The sequence below is a fragment of the Rhinoraja longicauda genome, chromosome 40 (genome assembly GCF_053455715.1).
Source record: "Rhinoraja longicauda isolate Sanriku21f chromosome 40, sRhiLon1.1, whole genome shotgun sequence".
Lineage (NCBI taxonomy): Eukaryota > Metazoa > Chordata > Chondrichthyes > Rajiformes > Arhynchobatidae > Rhinoraja > Rhinoraja longicauda.
Window position 1 is genome coordinate 9,335,756 of NC_135992.1, and position 23,255 is coordinate 9,359,010.

At 48.3% G+C, this 23,255-nt stretch overlaps 1 protein-coding gene across 1 annotated transcript in view; it reads right to left on the reverse strand.

Moving 5' to 3' along the window:
- Positions 1-1,021: 1,021 nt before the first annotated feature.
- zc3h7bb (zinc finger CCCH-type containing 7Bb) overlaps positions 1,022-23,255 on the reverse strand; it is a 61,392-nt gene continuing 39,158 nt past the window's right edge. Inside the window, exons 14-23 of the mRNA XM_078430801.1 lie at positions 21,162-21,367; positions 18,849-18,949; positions 16,942-17,123; positions 12,582-12,658; positions 10,692-10,825; positions 7,938-8,043; positions 5,651-5,759; positions 4,569-4,702; positions 2,326-2,489; positions 1,022-1,791 (exon numbers count right to left, since the gene is read on the reverse strand). Coding sequence (XP_078286927.1) covers positions 1,602-1,791; positions 2,326-2,489; positions 4,569-4,702; positions 5,651-5,759; positions 7,938-8,043; positions 10,692-10,825; positions 12,582-12,658; positions 16,942-17,123; positions 18,849-18,949; positions 21,162-21,367 — 1,403 coding nt within the window. The 3' untranslated portion in view covers positions 1,022-1,601. The remainder of the gene's footprint in view (positions 1,792-2,325; positions 2,490-4,568; positions 4,703-5,650; positions 5,760-7,937; positions 8,044-10,691; positions 10,826-12,581; positions 12,659-16,941; positions 17,124-18,848; positions 18,950-21,161; positions 21,368-23,255) is intronic.

Below are 23,255 nucleotides of genomic sequence, written 5' to 3' on the forward strand. Positions count from 1 at the left end.
TTGAGGAGGACCAGCCCAGCATGAATAAAGGCAGAACCATTGTTCAGCAGAAGAAAGCCATACCACTGCATTCAACTAATGCACAAGGTAGTTGCTATTTTGGCCCACCCATCAAATCACTGATTCGGAAAAATTCTCTCTCTTAACTATCCAAAGTGTACAGTCAAAGATATTTTGGTCCTTTCTCCCCTCTCAAAAAAATGAAATTGAAGGTAAGTTTTCTTGGCTTTGGTAGGTGATTGGGGCAAAATCCACAAATTCCTAGACTTAAGGTAGACACAAAGTGTTGGAGTAACTCAGCAGGTCAGGCAGCATCTCTGGAGAAAAAGGACGGGAGATGTTACGGATGGGAACCCTTCTTCAGAACCGATTCGAAACGTCGCCCATCCTTTTTCCCCCAGAGATTCTGCCCGAGCCGCTGAGTTACTCCAGCACGTTGTCTTTTTTGTTGTTGTGTAAACCGGCATCTGCAGTTCCATGTTTCTACAACGACCCTCAGTCACTGGGCCGTTCAATGAGTGCAAAAAACCCCCACTTCAGTCAGGGTTTTCCTACCGATGATTACTCAGTGACCATTTTGGCACCTTTTGAAGAGAGCAGGGCCGACATTCCCCCAGCGCCAACATCTGAATTCACACAACAGTGACCAAATGGGTTAGGTTACGGAAAGTGGATATCTTTGCAGGACTCTAAGAGTAAAAGGAAGAAAATGGAATATTAGCGCCTGGCACTAGTAGATGCATTTAAAGTATCTCATCGTTCCTTTTAAAAAAATCAGTTCGGGAGATGGTGAATGTGACCCGTTGAAATCAATGTTGTCACCTGACTAACTTTCTTGGCAAATCACAACCAACACTATCTTTCTCTTTTTAAAACAGCTCTGCTGACCCGAGACAAACACAAAATAAATATTAAAAACCTGACCTCTCTCGGCCTGGTCATATTAACAATTGTGCATGGCAATGCCTTCTTCCGACTCTCTGGCATTTATTCCCCCCCCCCCCTCCCCATTTACGTTCACACTGCACTACAACCTCACTAGGGTACGGGATATCCATTCATGTGATACGGTCAGAGTTTATTTGCACCCGTAAGTAATATTGGCCAACGATCACAGGTAAAAAAAAAAGCCCTGGTCAAGTTCCAACACTAGCCGTGTTGGGAGGCAATTGGGTTCCTTGGAGCACTGCAATTAGTGATCTCGGCAAAGAAAGTGGGCCAAGACTGTCGACGGCTCCTCAGTTCTAGAGAGTAAACTCACAGAGCCACCTCTCGCTGTGCTGTAGTGAGCGGCGTGGGGTTTAAACCAGTCAACGTGGACGTGTTTAACCCACTGACCTCACACTTACGGCACCTGCACAAACCCCCAGCTCCTCCATCCCAACCCCGCAGCAGTCGTGGGCAATACTTTATGCCTTGTAGGCGTTTCCCTTTCCCGCAACAACTGCATTTAAGACGGGAGAGAAATGCAGTCAGCGAGTCGACAAGGATCACCTCAGCGTAACGAGGTCACAATTCATGACTATCCATCAAGTTATCAAAATCAATTCTCCTTACATTTAAAGGTTTCAGTAACAATTAAACTGAACCGGTTTTATCCATTAATTTAAGTCTTTCATCAAAAAACTGTATTTGCCAAAGTCATTGTCCTCCGGGGTGATCAGCATGTCCTTCTTGGCTTTGGCCAGTTTCATCTTCAGGATCTCCTGGCGTTCCAGCCACTCGCTCAGCTCTGCCTGGCTGTGGGCAAAGCGGCAGCTCTCGCCATCGGTACAGCTCTTCTTCTTCTGTCTGGGAAAGGGAAGAGTGGACGTCATTCAGGCAGCAGCTGTTCCCCCCCCCTACCCTTCCCCATGTCCAGTCTACATCCTTCCAACCCACATCCCAGACATGCTCTTCAATGCTTCAATAACTTTCAGTTTCCTGACACAGGCTGCGCTATTTAGTTTAGTTTGGAGATACCGCGCAGGGAAACAGGCCATTCGGCCCACCGAGTCCGCGCCGACCAGCGATCCCCGCGCACTAACACTATCCTGCATACACTGGGGACATTTTTACATTTAGACCAAGCCAATTAACCTACAAAGCTGTACGTCTTTGGAATGTGGGAGGAAACCGAAGATCTCGGAGCAAAACCACGCAGGTCACGGGGAGAACGTACGAAATCCGCACAGACAGCACCCGTAGTCGGGATCGAACCCAGGTCTCTGGCGGTGTAAGGCAGCTGCTCTACCGCTGCGCCACCGTGCCGCCCATGTATAACCTGTTCAGCTGGTAGGTTCATTGCACAGTTCCTGCTTCGTGAACACCACTCCAGTGTCTCACCTCTCACACAGTTTGAACTCTCCCATGGGGAAGCGATGTTGCCAGCAGTTCTGATCCTCCTCAGAGTTGAACACCTTATCCTTGTGCTTCTCCGATGTGATGTGTCTCTCCCATTGCTTCTCGCTGTTGCTGTTTTTCCCACAGAGCCAGCAGTGGTAGCCGATCTGTTAAAATGTGACACGCAGCAGGTTAAAGGGGAAACATAAAACAACCACAGATTCCCGAGGCAGCATTGCTTCAGCGGCAATAGTAACCGTCAATCAAAGATACTAGAGGAACAAGATGGACCACTCCGTTGAAATCGCCTATACTGAAGTGTAGTAGGCAAATGGGCATAACGTCAGCCATTTTAGTAGGCAAAACCTGCCTCTCGCAGTGTAATCAGTGTTTTGGGGGAACAGTATGTGTGATGAAACCATTAAAATGCAGAATATATCTCATCTATCAATTCACAGATTTTTGTTATTTTTCTTTTAAAATGTTTCTGTAAGTTTCTGCCTACTAAAATGGCGCTGTGACGTACTGTGCTTTTTTGGGTCGAGTGGTCTATCCTGTTCCTCTGGTATCTTTGCCATCAACTGGCTTCATGGTATTGTTCCCCACACAGAGATTCATTACAGGGGAGGCAGGGAGCTGGAGAGGAGGATGGAGGGAGGGAGACGACGGTGGACGCCGGACAAACGCCCAGTGAGAAGAACCGGGGGTCTTATCAAGGTTGGCTGCTGGAGGTAGCCCCGGGGAACAAGGGGCTGAAGAGGGCCGTGCAAGGAGAGGGACGACTGCTTGCAGGACGACTAGGATGGAGGAGACTGCTGCAGCTGGGACTGTAAAATGGCGCTAAAATGGCACCGCCATTCAATCACGGCTGATCTGTCTTTTCTTCTCAACCCCATTCTCCTGCCTTCTCTCCATAACGTCTGACACCGTCTGAAGAAGGGTCTCAACCCGAAACGTCACCCATTCCTTCTCTCCCGAGATGCTGCCTAACCCGCTGGGTTACTCCAGCAGTTTGTGTCTACCTTTACTCTGGCCCAGTTTCAGTGATAAGAGACTGAATTGCTCTGAAATTCTCCTCCCAAACTCCTTTGGCTTGTTTCAATGGTAGACTGGAGCACAAAGGGGAGGATCCTTTACAGGATTGTAGGATGGATGGTTTCCATTGCAAGGGGGAGGGGTGGAGTCCAGAGAGAGAGAGGCGGGCTGGGGTTTTACTCCACTTCCAACGGTGGGTTCGGAACAGTGGGAGATCACTGCTTTTACTTTTTCTTGCGTGCCTCCTTCAAGCTGAGCGGGTCGACTGGGTTAGAAGTCTGCAGACGAACAGCAAAAATAGATGCAGGAGGAGGCCATTTGGCCCTAAGAGCCATCACTGCCATTCATTGTAATCATGACTGATCATCCACAATCAGTAACCCGTGCCTGCCTTCTCCCCATATCCCTTGATTCCACTAGCCCCTAGAGCTCTATCTAACTCTCTTTTAAATTCATCCAGTGAATTGGCCTCCACTGCCTTTTGTGGCAAAGAATTCCACAAATTCACAACTCTCTGGGTGAAAAGGTTTTTTTCTCACCTCGCTTTTAAATGGCCTCCCCTTTATTCTTAGACTGCGGCCCCTGGTTCTGGACTCGCCCAACATTGGGAACATTTTTCCTGCATCTAGCTTGTCCAGTCCTTTGATAATTGTATACCAGAACAAACAGGTCCGCGGAAGAACAGGTGGCTCAACGATTTGACGATTGGAGCTCGAAGGAGAAGACAAGAGGACGAGACACAAAGGGAGCGGGCAAGAGACAAACACCAGGTAAGGCAGTGACAGAGTGAGGGAGAACTAGCCGCCCAGGAGGGAAGGAAAAGATGTACCGGACACAGTGAGGAAAAAATAACCCACCCCGAGAAGAAACCACGAACCAGAGGACACTCTTAATAAACAAATGCGGAACTGCAGGTGCCATATAGGGGTGCCAACTTTCTCACTCCCAAATAAGGGACAAAAGGGTGACCTCACCCAGCCAGCGGCCATGTGCTCCCGCTCTACCAATGGCGGCCGCCCGGGACGGGAGGCAGGTTGCTATGCAACCTCTGTTAGGCAGCGAGCGGGCCTCCGGGCCTACAGTGCCCCCCACCCCCTCCCTGGGTCTAATACGGGATAAGGGCGGTCCCGTACGGGACAAACCAATTTAGCCCAATATACGGGATGTCCCGGCTAATGCAGGACAGTTAGCAACCCTAGTGCCATACATACCCCCACATCGGCGTAATCAGTCGGCATGTGAATCTGCTTCTCAGCTGGCTTTGTGGAAAGATCCGTCGCCCCTCCAGTCATCATTGGCTTCTGACTCTTCAACCACATCTCATACACCTGCTGCATGTCATGCACTGCATGAAAGGCACGGCAAATGTAAGAACTCGAGACGCGGGGGGAAACTTTGTGTACAATCCCGTCAAATCATGCTAGACGATAGACACAAAATGCTGGGGTAACTCAGCGGGTCAGGCAGCATCTCCGCAGAGAAGGAATGGGTGACTTTTTGGGTCGAGACCCTTCTTCAGACTAAGAGGTTTCTTCCTAACTGGTATCAGGTGACTGAACCATCCCATTAACAACTAGAGAGTGGTCCAGAGCTACTATCTACCTCATTGGAGACCCTCGGACTATCTTTAATCGGATTTTACTGGACTTTACCTTGCGTGGAACATTATTCCCTTTACCTTTTCCACCACTTTAAGATGGACTAGTGTAGTGGTTCAGCGGTAGAGCTGCTGCCTGACAGTGCCCGAGACCCGGGTTTGATCCTGACTACGGGTGCTGTCTGTATGGTGTTTGTTCGATCTCCCCGTGACCTGCGTGGGTTTTCTCCGGGTGCTCCAGTTTCCTCCCATACTCCAAAGACGTACAGGTTTGTAGACTGAAGAAAGGTCTCGACCCGAAACGTCACCCATTCCTTCTCACCCGAGATGCCGCCTGACCCGCTGAGTTACTCCAGCATTTTGTGCCTATCTTCGATTTAAACCAGCATCTGCAGTTTTTTCCCCACAACTCATGCTAGACATGAGTACGATTAAGTTATAAATGAGCACAACAATTTTTCTGGTAGGTTTATCAGAAACGTGGGTTTAAGGCGAGAGATGGGAGATTCCAAGTGGATCTTCAGGGTAAGTTTTTTTTTTTAAATCACAAAGAGCGTTTGATGGCTGCAACCAGAGGCGATAGGGGAAATCAGATCGCTGGGTGATTAACAGGTCCAGTGCTGCTCTTTGATTGGAGCCAGCAAGTGTGGACTCACGGGGGGGGGATAACTGGGAAAAGTAGAAACAGTGGCTCACTTTTGGTCTCCTTCATGTAGGTCCAGGCGTCACGTTCCTCCACACTGTGGGCAAAGGAGCAGTTGCCAATGTACACGCACTTCTTTCCGTTTGCCACGTGCGTACATAACTGGAAAGTAAGCAGATGGGACACATTGGAGGTTAACCCCACAAGAAAGGCCAAGCAAACCCTGCCGTGTGGATAACAAAGTGGGATAACATAGAGACGATGAAGAGGTGATCGATGGTCAGCGTAGACTGCGCGCGCCAAGACGCTAGTCTCCAGGCTGTATCTCTAAACTAACTACACATTAGGGCACTTTACTTTGGCTAATTTACCAACCTGCACATCTTTGGGACACGGGAGGAAACCTATGCGGTCACAGCAAGAACGTGCAGACTCCACACAGACAGTGCTGGAGGTGGGGCTTGGTCTGACGCAGCAACTCTACAGCTGCACCATTGTGCGGGCACTGGTCTCTCTAGTCGCTAGGCTCTGGCTACGCACAAGAGCAGTCTGGCCATCTCCGGTTAAAGACGGCACAATGCGCAGTTGCCAGCACAGTGGTGCGGTTGGTAGAGTTGCCGATGATCAACCCCCCACCTCCAGCACTGTCTGTGTGGAGTCTGCACGTTCTTGCTGTGGTCGCATAGGCTTCCTCCCGTGTCCCAAAGACGTGCGGGTCGGTAAATTGGCCAAAGTAAACCGCCCTCGTGTGCAGGTAGTTTAGAGGCCCAGCATGGAAACAGGCCCCTTGGCCCTCTGAGTCCACACCGACCAGCGATCACCCATTCACACCGTCATCCCACTTTTTCATCCACTCCCTACACAATAGGGGCTATTTACAGAGGTGAATTCACCTATAAACCAGCAGGTTCTTGGAATGTGAGAGGGAAACCAGAGCACCCAGAGGAAACCCACACGATCACAGGGAGAACGTGCAAACTCTGCACAGACAGCACCCGAGACTGGGATCGAACGGATGTCTCTGGTGTTGTGAGGCAGCAGCTCTACCAACTGATGGGAATGTGATGAGAGCAGTCTAGAATCACTGGCATGGATGTAATGAACCAAACGGGCTCTTTCTGTGCCGTGTGACTCTGTGACAAGAGAGCATTGAGACACACATACTGGAAACTGCTGTTCTTTGGTTGATCCCGATATGCTACCAGATGGCCTCAGTGTATGTGTGCCAGACTATTCATTTCATCAGCAACTGGCTGCCCGGTTGATATGGTGATCCATGGTCATTCAGCAATGACCTGACCATTCAGCAATGACCTGAGTCATAGAATTGTACAGCAGAGAAACAGGCCATTCGGCCCAACTTGTCCATGCCGATCAGTGGGTATCCTACTGTATTAATCCCGCCTCTTTACATTTGGACCATGGTCTTTGATGCCTAATCAGATCAGTTGCTCCTCGAGGCAGATCTGAAAGGCTGTCAGCAGCCCAGCTTCAGGTGGAGGTTAATGTTCTCACGACCTGGAAGATGCAGGCAGATCTCGCAGGTGCACAGGCTGATAGTTTCCCCACATCACCACATTGCTACATGTGGGAGCTGGCTGCCTCTTTCTCCCAGGCCACAGTCTACACTTTACCAACACAGGGCGGCATGGTGCCGCAGCGGTAGAGTTGCCGCCTTGCAGCGCCAGAAACCCGGGTTCGATCCTGACCGCGGGTGCTGTCTGTACGGAGTTTGTACGTACTCCCTGTGAGTTTTCTCCGAGATCTTCGGTTTCCTCCCACACTCCAGACGTCTGGGTTTGTAGGTTAATTGGCTTGGTATAAATGTAAACTGTCGCTAGTGTGTGTAGGATAGTGTTTGTGTGCGGGGATCGTTGGTCGGGGAGGACTGTGGGCCGAAGGGCCCGTTTTGGCGCTGTATCTCTAAACGAAAGGACCTAAAGATGCACATTAACACTCACCGCCCTCCCAGAGTAAATACACTTCCAGATATCTGCAGAGTGACGTCCCTGGATGACTTCTCGCTCAGCTAGCCAAAATAGGGCCACAGATTCAGATTGGAAAGCAGTTGTCTTGTATGGTTCGAATCTCACTCCACAAAAAAAATGTAAATTTACATGGCGTTTGTAGGTTAATTGGCTTAGGTATAAAATGTGAATTGTCCCTAAAGCGCTAATGTGATAGGATGGTGTTAGTGTGCGGGGTCTCGCTGGTCGGTGCGGACTCGGTGGGCGAAGTGGCCTGTTTCCGCGCCGCATCTCTAAAACTAAAAACATCGATGGCTGCGAAGTGAAGTGACGAAGGCCGTGAAAGAGCAGGCAGCCGCCTCCTTGCACTCACGTCGTACTGCTGAGGAATGTTCCGGCAGGACGGCAGCGGGCGGACCGCCACCCACTTCTTCCGCTCGCTGGACATCACCAGCATCACCCGCCGCTCCTTCGTCCATCTGCGCAAAAAAACAGAGGAAGATGATGATAATAATAGTAATAATGATAATTAGTTTATTTGTCATTCCACTCCCTGCAGATCGTGCAACGGATGGGACGAAACAGAGTGCCTCCGGGGGCCTTAGTGCAATACAAATCATCTAGACAGGGGATGACAGTGCAGTACAATACGATGCAGCACAATTAGACAGTGCAATACAATACAATACATATAGACAGGGGATGACAGTGCAGTACAATACGATGCAGTACAATTAGACAGTGCAATACAATACAATACATATAGACAGGGGATTAAAGCATGTAAATGGTAAAAGGTAAAGCAAAGGACAGACTCTTCACACCCCTGCAACAGTCTGTTCGAACTCCTTCCATCGGGCAGACAATACAAGGCCTTCTACGCCCGCACCTCCAGACTCAGGAACAGCTTCATCCCCAGGGCCATAGCTGCCATGAACCGGTCCTGCTGAGCCGGATGGTCACATCGCACAGTGAACCGGCACAGATCTACTTGCACTTTATTCTGTCTTAAAACTGTTACAATTTGTTTCGTTAGGTTGTTGTTGTTTAAATTAATACTGACTAGCTAATTAAATTATTGTATCGTATGGGAAGCGCATTCCCAATCTCGTTGTACCCCTGTACAATGACAATAAAGATATATTGTATTGTATTGTATTTAACCTAGAGTTTAAAGCATGTAAACGGTGAATGTAAAGCCATCAATGAGAGCAGGTAAATTGTTGATTGCACATTAAATGAGATTATAAAGTGCAGAGTGCTGGGTGAGGTGCTAACCCCCCCCCCAGCACACAGCCCTGGGGGGCTCCGGTGTTCACAGTGGCACTAAGAGATGACCGAGTGTGGACTCTGACCGCCTGCGTCCTCTTCAGGAAGAAAAGGGAAAGCTTCGGAAGGAGTTACAAAGAGGTTTGGTGGTATGGCTCCAGGGATGAAGGATTCCAGTCAACGGCACAGATTGCTGGAGTAACTCAGCTGGTCAGGCAGCACCTTATAGATCAGTGACGTTTCAGGTCGGGACTCTTCTTCAGACTGATTCAGTCAGACGGAACACTAGAAAGTTATTCCAGTTGATCGGCGGCCCATATTCAATACCTGCTTTCCCTTCTCTCTTCCAGCTTTCTCCCCCCCCTCCCTCCTACAATCCGTCCGAAGAAGGGTCCCAACCCAGGACGTTGCCTGTCCACGTCCTCCTGAGATGCTGCTTGACCTGCTGAGCCTCTGCGCCTCGTCTCTCTCTCTGCACTCGTGGGTCGTACAACTGATCTCAACGATGTGTCAGGGGTAGCCAGTGTCTAGCTCTGATCACTCTGCAGCTGCGGAGATTGAAGGGCGAGCTGATAATTAATGAGCTTCCCTGCTGCAATAGAGAGCTGAATGGACTGCAAACTTAACATCCAGGCACCATTTTGAAAAGCAAGGCTGCTTGGCCATGGGAACTAAAGGGTGGCTGGTGTCAGAATCCTCGCACATCAAGAGAGGGGTGAACATGCCCGGCTGCAACACTGAACCTGAAAAGAGGCAGATTAATGCTTATACTGTAATATACAGTGTTAGAAGGAGAAGGACCAGAGTTTTTTAAAAAAATCAGAGAGTAAAAAAAGAGAGGGGAAAAAGAGAAAAGGGGCGAGACGAAGGAAAGTTTTAAAGAAATGAAAAAAGGGACCGGTAAAGTGAAAGAGGAAAAAAGCGCAAGAAAGTCGAGGGGAAAAGCGGGGAGAGGGGAGGAATGGAGGACAGGCAGAGCCCAAGGTTGAAAGGGGGAAAAAAAAGGTGCAAAAGATGGGGAGTGAAGGTAAAGAAAAGCACAGAGAGCAGGGAGGAAGCAAGAGTGACACAAACACACAGTTAGGATAAGTGTAAGGGAATACGAGGAACAGGGTGGGGAGAACAATAAAACTAATCGCAAACACAACATCTTAATATCGGACATCCAGCCAGATTCCCACTCCAACTGCACACTGTCCAACCCCCAACTTCTCCCATTATATGTGCATCATTCAGAAGAGTCACAGGTAGCTGTACATCACATTCTGGGCCTCACCCAGTTTTGGTCTCCTAATTTGAGGAAGGACAAGAGTAGGTTCACGAGGTTAATCCCTGGGATGGCGGGACTGTCATATGAGGAAAGATTGGAAAGACTGGGCTTGTATTCACTGGAGTTTAGAAGGATGAGAGGGGATCTTATCGAGACGTATAAAACTATAAAAGGACTGGACAAGCTAGATGTTCCCAATGTTGGGGGAAAACTGTTCCCAATGTTGGGGGAGTCCAGAACCAGGGGTCACAGTCTAAGAATAAAGGGGAGGCCATTTAAAACTGAGGTGAGAAGAAACTTTTTCACCCAGAGAGTTGTGAATTTATGGAATTCTCTGCCACAGAAGGCAGTGGAGGCCAATTCACTGGATGAATTTAAAAGAAAGTTAGATAGAGCTCTAGGAGCTAGTGGAATCAAGGAATATGGGGAGAAGGCAGGCACAGGTTACTGATTGTGGATGATCAGCTGTGATCACAATGAATGACGGTGCTGGCTTGAAGGGCCAAATGGCCTCCTCCTGCTCCTATTTTCTATGTTTCTAACCCGCTATTCTTTGACAAATATCAAAGTGAAAGGAAGTGAACTGACCCATGGCGTATTTTGGCACTGCAGTACTTGAGGCTGTTGTCTGGTTCAACCACCTGCCCATTCCTCCAGCATTGGCCGCACACAAACTTCATCTTCATGCCCAGTGAGTTTGCTTTTCCAGCTTTAGATGACACCTCAACCAAGCGAAACACAGAAAACCATCAAGTCAGCATTCAACATATAAAGCCTCTCCAAGGTCAGCAGATAGCCATCTCAAAGCCATAAAGGACAACCAAGTCCCCGTTTCCATTTCAATGCAGTGACGAGGTGCAACAAATGGCCCTTGTCTTTGGGAGCTGGGCAGTCGGCGTCTGATTTCCCCGTTGCTTCTGTGACACCGTCAGTCTCCAGCCAACTTTGATTTATCCGATGCTGAAAGTCCCATCTGCAGCTTTATTAAATCTACATGACTCCACTGGCTGGTCTTCCTCATTCCCCAGAAACAATGGAATCGTCAAAAATCTGCCTAATCTGCTATGTTTCATCCATTGTCGGGCAAAGTGCTGGAGTATCTCAGCTGGTATCACAAAACGCTGGAGTAACTCAGCGGGTCAGGCAGCATCTCAGGAGAGAAGGAATGGGTGACGTTTCGGGTCGAGACCCTTCTTCAGAGCGAAGAAGGGTCTCGACCCGAAACGTCACCCAGTCTAAGAATAAAGGGGAGGCCATTTAAAACTGAGGTGAGAAGAAACTTTTTCACCCAGAGAGTGAAGAAGGGTCTCGACTGAAGAATGGTCTCGACCCGAAATGTCACCCATTCCTTCTCTCCTGAGATGCTGTCTGACCCACTGAGTTACTCCAGCGTTTTGTGTCTACCTTCGATTTATACCAGCACCTGCAGCTCTTTCCTTCGCCTCTACCCTACTGCTGACATTGGACTCTCTGTGGAACTGGTGCACTACAATGCTGAACCTATATTCTGCACTCTGCATCTTCCCTTTTGCTTGGTACTCCTATTTTACTTGGAGTTTGACATGAATGTATTTATGTACAGTATATCTAATCTATTTGGATGGCATGCGTAACAAAACAAAGCTTTTCATTGTACCTAGATAAACGTGACAATAATAAATCTACATTTATTTCCACACTGCCCTCGAGTGAACCTCCATTAACACCTGTGCAATACTGGAAGTGGTGTTTCAACTGTGCCAACTCTCAAATCCAGAATCTTCCCATTTCCTCACCTCCTTTAGCAGATTCTTTAAACCCAACCTATTCCAATTCTTCCGAGGGCACTGTGATCCAAATGCTATTTAATACTCTTGCAAAGTGCCTAGTGGCATTTTACTAAGCTGAACATAGAACACGGAATAGTACAGCATTTGGAAGGAACTGCAGATGCTGGTTTACACCGAAGATAGACGGGAGTAAAATGTCGGGAGTAACTCTGCGGAGTCGGCAGCATCTCTGGAGAACGTGGGTAGGCGACATTTCTGCTCCAGACGCTTCTTCAGTCTAAAGATGGGGGTCTTGACCTGAAACGTCGCCCATTCCTTCTCCCCAGAGATGCTGCCTGTCCCACTGAGTTACCCCAGCATCTCGTGTCTTATCTGTAGAAAGGTACAGCACAGGAACAGGACCGATGTCTGTGCCGAACTTAATGTCCGCTGGGTTACTCCTGCCTGCGCGTGATCCATATTCTTCCATTCCCTACATCTTAATTTGCCCATCAGAACGCCTCATAAATGTCTCTACTGTATCTGCCTCAACCACCATCCCTGGCTACGCATTCAGGCACCTACCACAGTCTGTGTGAATAAACTTGCCATGCATTCCTCCTTTAAAATTTGCCCTTCTCACCATAAATCTATGCCCTCTAGTCCTCAAAGGCATTGTATAATAGCTGTTGTGGTTATAAACATGCTATTAAGTGGTTTATCGAGGTACCTGTAGTTTGTTTGCACTTGCTTCCACACTCTGCCAATACTTTGTAGACTCCTGGACAATCTCATTGTGCGTGATGCCTGCAAGATGAATGGGGATTACAGAATCACTACAGTGCAACATGGAACAATGAGGCTTCATGTGGACAAGGCTGGCAGTACGCAAGCCCACTGTACTCTGGACACCATGACCAAGCAATCAAGTCAAGTCAATTTTATTTGTATAGCACATTTAAAAACAACCCACGTTGACCAAAGTGCTGCACAACTGATTAGGAAAAAAAAAGGAAAAAAAAAAAGAAAAAAAAAAGAAACATAGTGGCAGGCAGCCAAACACAACGGCGCGGCCATCTTGAACAAAATGTTTAACTAAAGCAGAATGGTGTCCCGCGGCCGCGCCGCGCGATGGAAGGCCCCGCGGCCGAGCCGCACCGGGCGCTGCTCAGTCCCGCGGTCGAGCCGCGCCGGGCGATGGAAGGCCCCGCGGAAGAAACCTAAAAAAAGCCTTCATATGACAGGCTGTTCAATAAGCTCAGTCAATAGTCCATAATAGAAACATAGAAAATAGGTGCAGGTGTAGGCCATTCAGCCCTTCGAGCCAGCGCCGCCATTCGTGATCGTGGCTGATCATCCAAAATCAGTACCCAGTTCCTGCTTTCTCGCCCATATCCCTTGATTCCTTTAGCCCGATGAGCTAAATCTAACTCTCTCTTGAAAACTCCAGTGAATTGGCCTCCACTGCCTTCTGTGGCAGAGAATTCCACAGATTCACAACTCTCTGGGTGAATTTTTTTTTCCTCATCTCAGTCCTAAATGGCCGCCCCTTTATTCTTATATCAGGGAAGGGATCCCATGCATGCTATCTTTACGAGACATTGCAAATTCCAGACAAGGGTTTTTGGTGATAAATGGGTTTGAAACAAACTTCACCCGACCCTTTATCTAACACCTTACATGTGCAACAGATTCTGCATCATGGGTTTGAACATCGTCCTTTCACTTTCAGCTTATCGAGTGGACGTGCTCAGGAAGGGATAAAAACAATTTCAAGAATCAAGCGCGTTTTATTGTCATGTGTTCTGAGACAGAACAATGAAATCTTATTTGCCGCAGCCGCAGCAGCAGAACGGCTCTGTAAACACAGTACAGTACTCAGTGGATGATATAATAAGCCAAAAGAAAAAATGGTGGCATTCATTAAAAAAACAATACAGATGCTCCCCGACTTACGGAAGGATCACGTTCTGCGGACCCTTGCGAATGTAAGATGTTACGCAGGTCGGAAACGGAAGTGCCACTGCGCATGTGGATCGTTGCAGCTCCAGCCAGGAGACCACATGGGCGTCAGTGGGCTTAAGCGATTACTTACGTAAATACGAGTTTATAGAAGGTCGACACAAAATGCTGGAGTAACTCAGTGGGTCAGGCAGCATCTCAGGAGAGAAGGAATGGGTGACGTTTCGGTTCGAGAGGGTCTCGACCCGAAACGCCACCCATTCCTTCTCTCCTGAGATGCTGCCTGACCCGCTGAGTTACTCCAGCATTGTGTGTCGGCCTTCAATTTGAACCAGCATCTGCAGTTATTTTCCTACACTACGAGTTTATAGAAGTCGCCTATTATGTAAGGGGAGCGCCTGGATAGTGCAAAACCAAAACAAAGCCCAAAGTCCCGAGTGTAACCCACCCAGGAGGTTTGCAGTTCAGTTGGGAGTTTGGAGTTTTCAATAACCTGATGGTTTTTAGGAAGAAGATGGCTGTTGGTTGTTCAGCCCACAGAGGACAATCTGAGACAGTAATTTTTAGTTTAGTTTAGTTTAGAGATACAGCGAGGAAACAGGCCCTTTGGCCCACCGAGTCCCTGCTGACCAGCGATCCCCGCACATTAACACTATCTTACATCCTCTAGGGATAATTTTTACATTTACCAAGCCAATTAACCTACATACCTGTACGTCTTTGGAGTGTGGGAGGAAACCGAAGATCTCGGAGAAAACCCATGCGGTTCACGTACAGCTCTGTACAGACAGCACCCGTAGTCAGGATCAGACCCGGGTCTCTGGCGTTGCATTCGCTGTAAGGCAGCAATCTACCCCTGCACCACCGTGACCGCCCCAAATCATTGGCCAGCCGAGACCTTTCATACTTTCACAATTCAGATCCAGGATGGATTTCAGAAAAGGATGGGGTTTGTGAAAAGGCAGGGATTTTGCAGAGATACAATGTATGTTTTTTTGCACTTGTAGCAGGATAAAGTGCAACTTGGCTGCTGCTGAAGTCAAACAATGTGAACCATTTATGATCACAGAGTTTAATTCTTCTCTGACAAAGGGTCTCTGACCTAAAATATTAACCCTGTTTCTCTCTCTCTACAGATGCTGCCTGACCTGCTGAATGTTTCCAGCATTTTCCGGTGATAATTTAAGCAACTAATTTAAAATATATAGTGTAAGAAAATAACTGCAGATGCTGGTACAAATCGAAGGTATTTATTCACAAAATGCTGGAGTAACTCAGAATGTCAGGCAGCATCTCAGGAGAGAAGGAATCTCAGGGGAGACGTTTCGGGTCGAGACCCTTCTTCAGACTGATGTCAGGGGGGCGGGACAAAGGAAGGATATAGGTGGAGACAGGAAGATAGAGGGAGAACTGGGAAGGGGAGGGGAGGGGAAGAGAGGGACAGAGGAACTATCTAAAGTTGGAGAAGTCAATGTTCATACCGCTGGGCTGCAAGCTGCCCAAGCGAAATATGAGGTGCTGTTCCTCCAATTTCCGGTGGGCCTCACTATGGCACTGGAGGAGGCCCATGACAGAAAGGTCAGACTGGGAGTGGGAGGGGGAGTTGAAGTGCTCAGCCACTGGGAGATCAGGTTGGTTAAGGCAGACTGAGCGAAGGTGTTGATCTTCCTGTCTCCACCTATATCCTTCCTTTGCCCCGCCCCGACATCAGTCTGAAGAAGGGTCTCGACCCGAAACGTCACCCATTCCTTCTCTCATGAGATGCTGCCTGACCTGCTGAGTTACTCCAGCATTTTGTGAATTAAACATATATATATATATATGCGGAGTTTAATTGTTGTAAAAAAAAATTATCAGAGTTTAATAGGAGCAGAGCAGGAGAGGTTTCAGGTTATCAGCATATGCCTACGTATTTTTCCACCACTTTTAGATGGACTAGTGTAGTGTAGTGGTGCAGTGGTAGAGCTGCTGCCTGACAGCGCCCGAGACCCGGGTTCGATCCTGACTACGGGTGCTGTCTGTATGGAGTTTGCACGTTCTCCCTGTGGCCTGCGTGGATTTTCTCTGGGTGCTCCGGTTTCCTCCCACACTCCAAAGACGTACAGGTTTGTAGACTGAAGAAGGGTCTCGACCCGAAAGGTCACCCATTCCTTCTCTCCCGAGATGCTGCCTGACCCGCTGAGTTACTCCAGCATTTTGTGTCTACCTGTGATTTAAACCAGCACCTGCAGTTTTTTTCCTACAGGTTTGTAGGTTAGTTGGTTTCGGTAAAAATTAAAACAAATTTAGAATTGTGTACAGGATGGTGCTAGTGTACGGAGTGCGCGCTGGTCAGTGTGGGACTCTGTGGGCCGAAGAGCCTATTTCCACGCTGTATCTCTAAACTGAACTAAGGTGGTGGTGCTGACCAAAGATACTGGAGGAACAAGATGGACCACTCTGTTGAAATCGCCTATACTGAAGTGTAGCCATTTTAGGAGCCATTTTAGTAGGGCAAAGGAGGGCATTAGTAGGACAAATGGCAAAGGAGCCATTTTAGTAGGCAAAGCCCGCCGTTCGTTATGCCTCTCGCAATGTTTTGGGGGAACAGTATGTGTGATGATACCATTAAAATACAGAATATATCTCATCTATCTATCTCATCGTCTGTACGTAGTTTGTACGTTCTCCCCGTGACCTGCATGGGTTTTCTCCGAGATCTTCGGTTTCCTCCCACACTCCAAAGACGTACAGGTACGTAGGTTAATTGACTGGGTAACATGTAAAAATTGTCCCGAGTGTGTGTAGGATAGTGTTAATGTGTGGGGGTCGCTGGGCGGCGTGGACCCGGTGTGCCGAAGGGCCTGTTTCTGCGCTGTATCTCTAAATCTAAATCTATCAATTCACAGATTTTTATTTTTATTTTTAAATGTTTCTGCAAGTTTCTGCACGTTTCTGCCTGCTAAAATGACGTCATGACGGACTCGTTTTTTTTTTAGGGTCGAGTGGTCTATCCTGCTCCTCTAGTATCTTTGGTGCTGACCATCTTTTAGTTCTGTCTGTTCACGTTGCTGCGAACACGTTTACAATTTTTAACACGGGTAACGTTGAACAGAAAACACACAGCGGGCGGAATTCCTCGGGTGTACCTGAACTTTGCTGCATCACCCAGACCTTGAGCTCGACCAGGCTGTGGGCGAAGTTACAGCTGTCCTCCCGCAGGCACCCGTATCGCACCTCGTGCCGGCACACGTCCAACTGGCAGTGCTCCTGGAACTGGCGGACCTTGGAGTACTTGACGGTTGTGGCTCGCAACATGTGGACCAGGCACCTGGGGGTCGAGTTCAGTTTAGTTCATTGCCACGTGCACCAACGTACAGTGAAAAGCTTATGTTGCATGCTAACCAGCCAGCAGAAAGACAATACACCATCACAAATTGAGCCGTTCACAGTGTATAGATAACGTTTGGTGCAAGGTAAAGCCAGCAAAGTCCGATCAAAATGACACAGAAAATAGGTGCAGGAGGCCCTTCGAGCCAGCATTGCCATTCATTGTGATCATGGCTGATCATCCACAATCAGTAGCTCGTTCCTGCCTTCTCCCCATATCCCTTGATTCCGCTAGCCCCTAGAGCTCTATCTAACTCTACTTTAAATTCATCCAGTGAATTGGCCTCCACTGCCTTCTGTGGCAGAGAATTCCACAAATTCACAACTCTCTGGGTGAAAACGTTTTTTTTCCATCACCTCAGTTTTAAATGGCCTCCCCTTTATTCTTAGACTGTGACCCCTGGTTCTGGACTCGCCCAACATTGGGAACATTTTTGTCCAGTCCTTTTATAATTTTTATACGATAGTCCGAGGGTCACCAATGAGTTTGATAGTAGTTCTAGACTGCTCTCCAGTTGTGGTAGGATGGTCCAGTTGCCTGATAACAGCTGGGAAGAAAGTCTGGGTGATTCATATCATTGTCCGAGCTCATGAGGCATGGATGCAAGTTTACATGAGTTTCGAGATATGGGCATGGAAACAGGCCCTTTGGCCCACCGAATCCACACCCTCCATCTATCACCCCTTCACACTAATTCGACGTTACCCCACTTTCTCATCCAGTTTCTACCCATCAGGAGCAATTGTACGAAGGCCAATTAACCCACAAACCCGCACGTGCGCCTGTGAGATTTGCGAGGAAACCGGAGTAGCCAGAGGAAACCCACAAGGTCGCAGGGAGAACGTGCAAACTCCACACACACGGCACTCAAACTCGGGATTGAGCCAGGATCTCTGGCGCTGTGCGGCAGCAGCTCTACCAGCTTTGTCACTGGGCCACTACCATGACTGGTAGCACCTCAGCTACTGACTGACCACTACCAGCTTACTCAACACAAACTGGGATTTCATTCAGGAACCGTCCGGTTTGTATGATTATACACCGACCAGCCAAAACATTATGACCTGATGAGCCAAAACATTATGACCACCTGCCTAATTATGCTGTTGGTCCTCCGTGTGCAGCCCCATACGCAGCAGGGTGCGATGCACTGTGTATTGTGACACATTCTTCCCGTGACCACCATTAAAATTTCCTGTGACTTGTGCCACAGTCGACCTTCTTTTGGTTTGGACCAGACGGGATAGCCTTCGTTGCCCTCGCGCATCGATGAGCCTTGGGCGCCCAACACCCTGTTGTTTGTCCCTTCTCGGACCACTGTCGGTCGGTACTCACCACTGCTGACCGGGAGATCCCACAAGCCTTGCCGTTTCAGAGATGCTCTGACCCAGTCGTCTGGCCATAACAATTTGGCCCTTGTCAAAGTTGCTCAGGTCTTTACTCCTGCCCAAATCTCCTGCGTCCAACACATCAACTTCAAGAACTGACGGTTCACTTGCTGCCTAATATATCCCACCCCTTGACAGGTGCCAATGTAACAAGATAATCAACGTTATTCACTTTACCTGTCAGTTGACATAATGTTTTGGCTGATCGGTATATACCAAGGCCCCTTTCCCAACCAGATCAGGTAGTTCCCTCTGCATTGAGATCTTGCATACTCACTTATTCTTTTCAAAATTGTGCATAAAGTCTGGATTAGAACAGAATGATGCATCATCCTTAATCTTCTTGCTTATTAACCTGGGTTTGCTATCAAAACATTCCTGTAACAGAAGGCGAAAATGAGCATCAGAGTTTGAAAGAGGGGAGGAGGAATGCATGTGGAGTTTATAACCCCATTAAAACGGGAAGTATGTCGAGGATACGGTGGCTTTAAATTTGGCTTCACTGAGGTGAGGAATAAGGAAAAAGGTAATCAATGGGGAAAGGAGGTGTACAGAGTACACAAAAGTGGACATCACTGTAACTTTTCAAATGGGGACCCTTCTTCAGACTGATTCCATATAGTGTTGCCGCTTATATGAAGGCTTAATCTCTATGCCATCAGAATGGCTTTAGTTTAGTTTAGAGATACAGCAAACAGGCCTGAAGGCAGACTGAGTCCGCGTCGACCAGCAATCACCCATACACTAGTTCTATCCTACACACTAGTGACAATTTACAGAAGCCAATGAACCTACCAACCCGTACATCTCTGGGATGTGGGAGGAAACCGGAACACCTGGAGAAAACCCACGCGGCCACAAGGAGAACGTACAAACTCCGCACAAATAGCACCCGTGCTCAGTATCAAAGCTGGATCTCTGGCGCCGCTACCGCTGCGCCACTGTGCAGAGACACTGTTTCTGCCAAAGCCGAGACCGCATAGAATGTACACCAGATAAACTTTACATCTGTGATAATTTGGCCCTGCAGTGTTAATGTGACATGCGAGAATATAAGACACACTCACAGTGGGAGTGGTATGAACATTAATTTCTCTAACTTCAGATAGTTCCTCTGCCCCTCTCTTCCCCTCCCCCTTCCCAGTTCTCCCACTGTCTTCCTGTCTCCAACTACATCCTATCTTTGTCCCGCCCCCCCCTGACATCAGTCTGAAGAACGGTCTCGACCCGAAATGTCACCCATCCCTTCTCTCCTGAGATGCTGCCTGACCTGCTGAGTTACTCCAGCATTTTGTGAATAAATACCTTCGATTTGTACCAGCATCTGCGGTTATTTTCTAACACAGAGGGAGCCCAATCAGTGGAGTCCTAGTGTTCAAAAACCTGTGAGCATCGGAACTCAATCTACTCAATGACTGAGCATCCACACACCCCTGGAGTCAGAGAATGCCAAAGATTTAAAATCAGATGGAGAGCATGTTCGGAGTATTACCTTTGAGCAGTTTCTAAAGGCATTACTTGGGGAATGCAATCCTGATGACGCCAGAAACTGTCCACGTTCGGTATTTGAACACAGAACGTTTTTGAAATAATATGTACATTGCCATAGAAACATAGAAACATAGAAAATAGGTGCAGGAGTAGGCCATTCAGCCTTTCGAGCCTGCACCGCCATTCAATATGATCATGGCTGATCATCCAGCTCAGTAACCTGTACCTGCCTTCTCTCCATACCCCCCGATCCCTTTAGCCACAAGGGCCACATCTAACTCCCTCTTAAATATAGCCAATGAACTGGCCATGCAGAGGGGCTGCCATGAATGCCTAAGCCATGGGGCGGTTTGCAAAATGGGGAAAATGGAGGTGTTACGTTATTTAAAGAGCTGCAAAAAAATGATGTTGGGTCGTTAAAAGACTTCCATGTGTGTTACAATTATGGGTGGCCAACTTCCTCGCTCCCAAACACGGGACAAAGGGTGACATGTACATCAGGAGGTGTAGATCGAGAGCAAGCAAGATTATGAGGGACCCCTGCCACCCCAGCAACGGACTGTTCCAGATGCTACGGTCAGGCAAGCGCCTCCGCTGTCACGCTGTGAAAACGGAGAGGACGAGACCGAGTTTCTTCCCACAGGCCGTCAGGACTGTTAACTTTTATAACTCCAGGGACTAAATTTTGTCTTCCCTGTATTAACTTTTATTTATATGCTGTAACTGCAATTCTTTTTTGTGCACAATCCGCGGGCATTGCCACTTTCATTTCACTGCACATCGTCTATGTGTATGTGACAAATAAACTTGACTTGACGTCACCGCCCCGCGCCCCACGTGACCTCGCCCAGCCAGCGGCCACGCGCTCCCGCTCCACCAATGGCGGCCGCCATTGGTGGAGCGGGAGCGCGTGGCCGCTGGCTGGGCGAGGTCACGTGGGGCGCGGGTCGTCGGCGTCACCCTCTGTCCCGGTATTTGGGAGCGAGGAATTAGGCAGCCCTACTAATGCGGGACAAGGGTACGGGGGAAATACGGCCCAAAATACGGGATGTCCCGGCTAATACGGGACCAGTTGGCAACCCTAGTTGCAAAGTCTCACCTCACAAAGGTACATGAAGAGGCCAAGATATTCCTTCAGCAGTTTAGCCACCGTCAGGCTGTATCTTGTGTCGCCCCCTAGTGGGTCGAAGAGTAGCTCGCGGTTTATAGCTCCTTTACGCTCCAGTGTCCAAACATCTATCTCCTCCTGACAGTAAGCAAATGTACAGTGATCCCCATACTTGCAATCCCCCTTACTCACTATATCTGTAAATAAACAAATTGAGAACATCACCTTTTTGAATTGATCACATGTTCACAGTGTAAATCTTCAACTCTTTTCTTGCTCTGCCCTCTCGTCCAAAACGCGATCTAACTTCTGAAACCCTGCAGAGGGTTCCCAAGTGACTATTTGACAGAATTTGCACATTTTTACTAAAGGCACATGTGATAATCTGCTCCGCTAGAGAATGCCACTTAGTATCACTGCTACGGTTTGGCACAAGTCTCCCGCAAATATTGATTCTTAACAGCTCTCACTAATGGCACACATCCATAAGGAAATAACGACTTCAGTTGCTTTCGATAGACACAAAATACTGGAGTAACTCAGCGGGTCGGGCAGCATCTCTAGAGAAAAGGAATAGGCGACGTCTTGGGTCGAGATTCTTCTTCAGACTGAGAGTCTCAAATTCTCAGTCTGAAGAAGGGACTCGACCAAAAACTTCACCAGTTAGAAACTGGTTCCTTTTCTTTACCTTGCTTTCCCTCGCTCCATCCCCTCTCCCTTCCCAGTTCTCCCACCAGTCTTCCTGTCTCCGACTACATTCTATCTTTGTCCCGCCCCCTCCGCTGACATTAGTCTGAAGAAGGGTCTCGACCCGAAACGTCACCCATTCCTTCTCTCCCAAGATGCTGCCTGACCCGCTGAGTTACTCCAGCATTTTGTGTCTACCTTCGATTTAAACCAGCATCTGCCGTTCTTTCCAACGCGTCTAGCTATATCTCAAATCCAGACACCTGTGGACTTTCAGTGTGAGCAAGGTAAATCCTCACCAATTCTCAGCCCATGTTGTCCAGCACAGTTTGGAGATACAGCGCAGAAACAGGCCCTTTCGGTCCACCGGGTCCGCACCGAACAACGATCCCCGTTAACACTATCCTATACCCACGAGGGACAATATTTACATTTACCAAGCCAATTAACCTACATACCTGCACGTCTTTGGAGTGTGGGAGGAAAACCGAAGATCTCAGAGAAAACCCTCGCAGGTCACGGGGAGAACGTACAAACTCCGTACAGACAGCACCCGTAGTCGGGATCGAACCCGGGTCTCTAGCGCTGCATTTGCTGTAAAGCAGCAGCTCTACCGCTGTGCCACCGTGCCGCTCTAAATGTGCGGGGCAAGTTTTTTGTCGAGCATGGTTGGTGCCTGGAATGTGCTGCCAAGGGAGTGGTGGAAGCATAGATGTTAGTGGTGTTTAAGAAGCCTTTAAGGGCACTCAATCCACCTGGTTATGCTGGCAGATACAATGGTGGGGTTTTCAAGGTTTCTAGATGGGCACGTGGATATACAGGGAACGGAAGGATATGGATCATGCGCATACAAGGGCGATTAGTTTCAATTGGCAACATGTTTGGCACAGACATCGTGAGCTGAAAGGCCTGTTCCTGTGCTGCACTGGTCTATAGACATAAAATGCTGGAGTAACTCAGCGGGACAGGCAGCATCTCTGGGGAGAAGGAATGGATGACGTTTCGGGTCTGAAGAAGGATCTCGACATACTCCATCGCATCTGATGAAGAGCATTCATAAATGTGCTGCACTCAATACTAGGCAGAGCTGTAAAACTGAAGAAGGGTCTCGACCCGAAACGTCACCCATTCCTTCTCTCCAGAGATGCTCTGCCTGTCCCGCCGAGTGACTCCAGCATATGGTGTCTATCTTCGGTTTACACCAGCATCTGCAGTTCCTTCCTACACTGTACTGTTCTAAGTTCTATATCCGTTGACTTAAAACAGAACATTGATCCTACTTACTCTTAAAGAACAACAATCTTAAGTTGAAGTACTCCATCAGAAAGCAAATTCACATTTTAACTATTTAATTTCTCCTGCATTCATTATCCAATATGAACGTGGGGGAAATGAAAC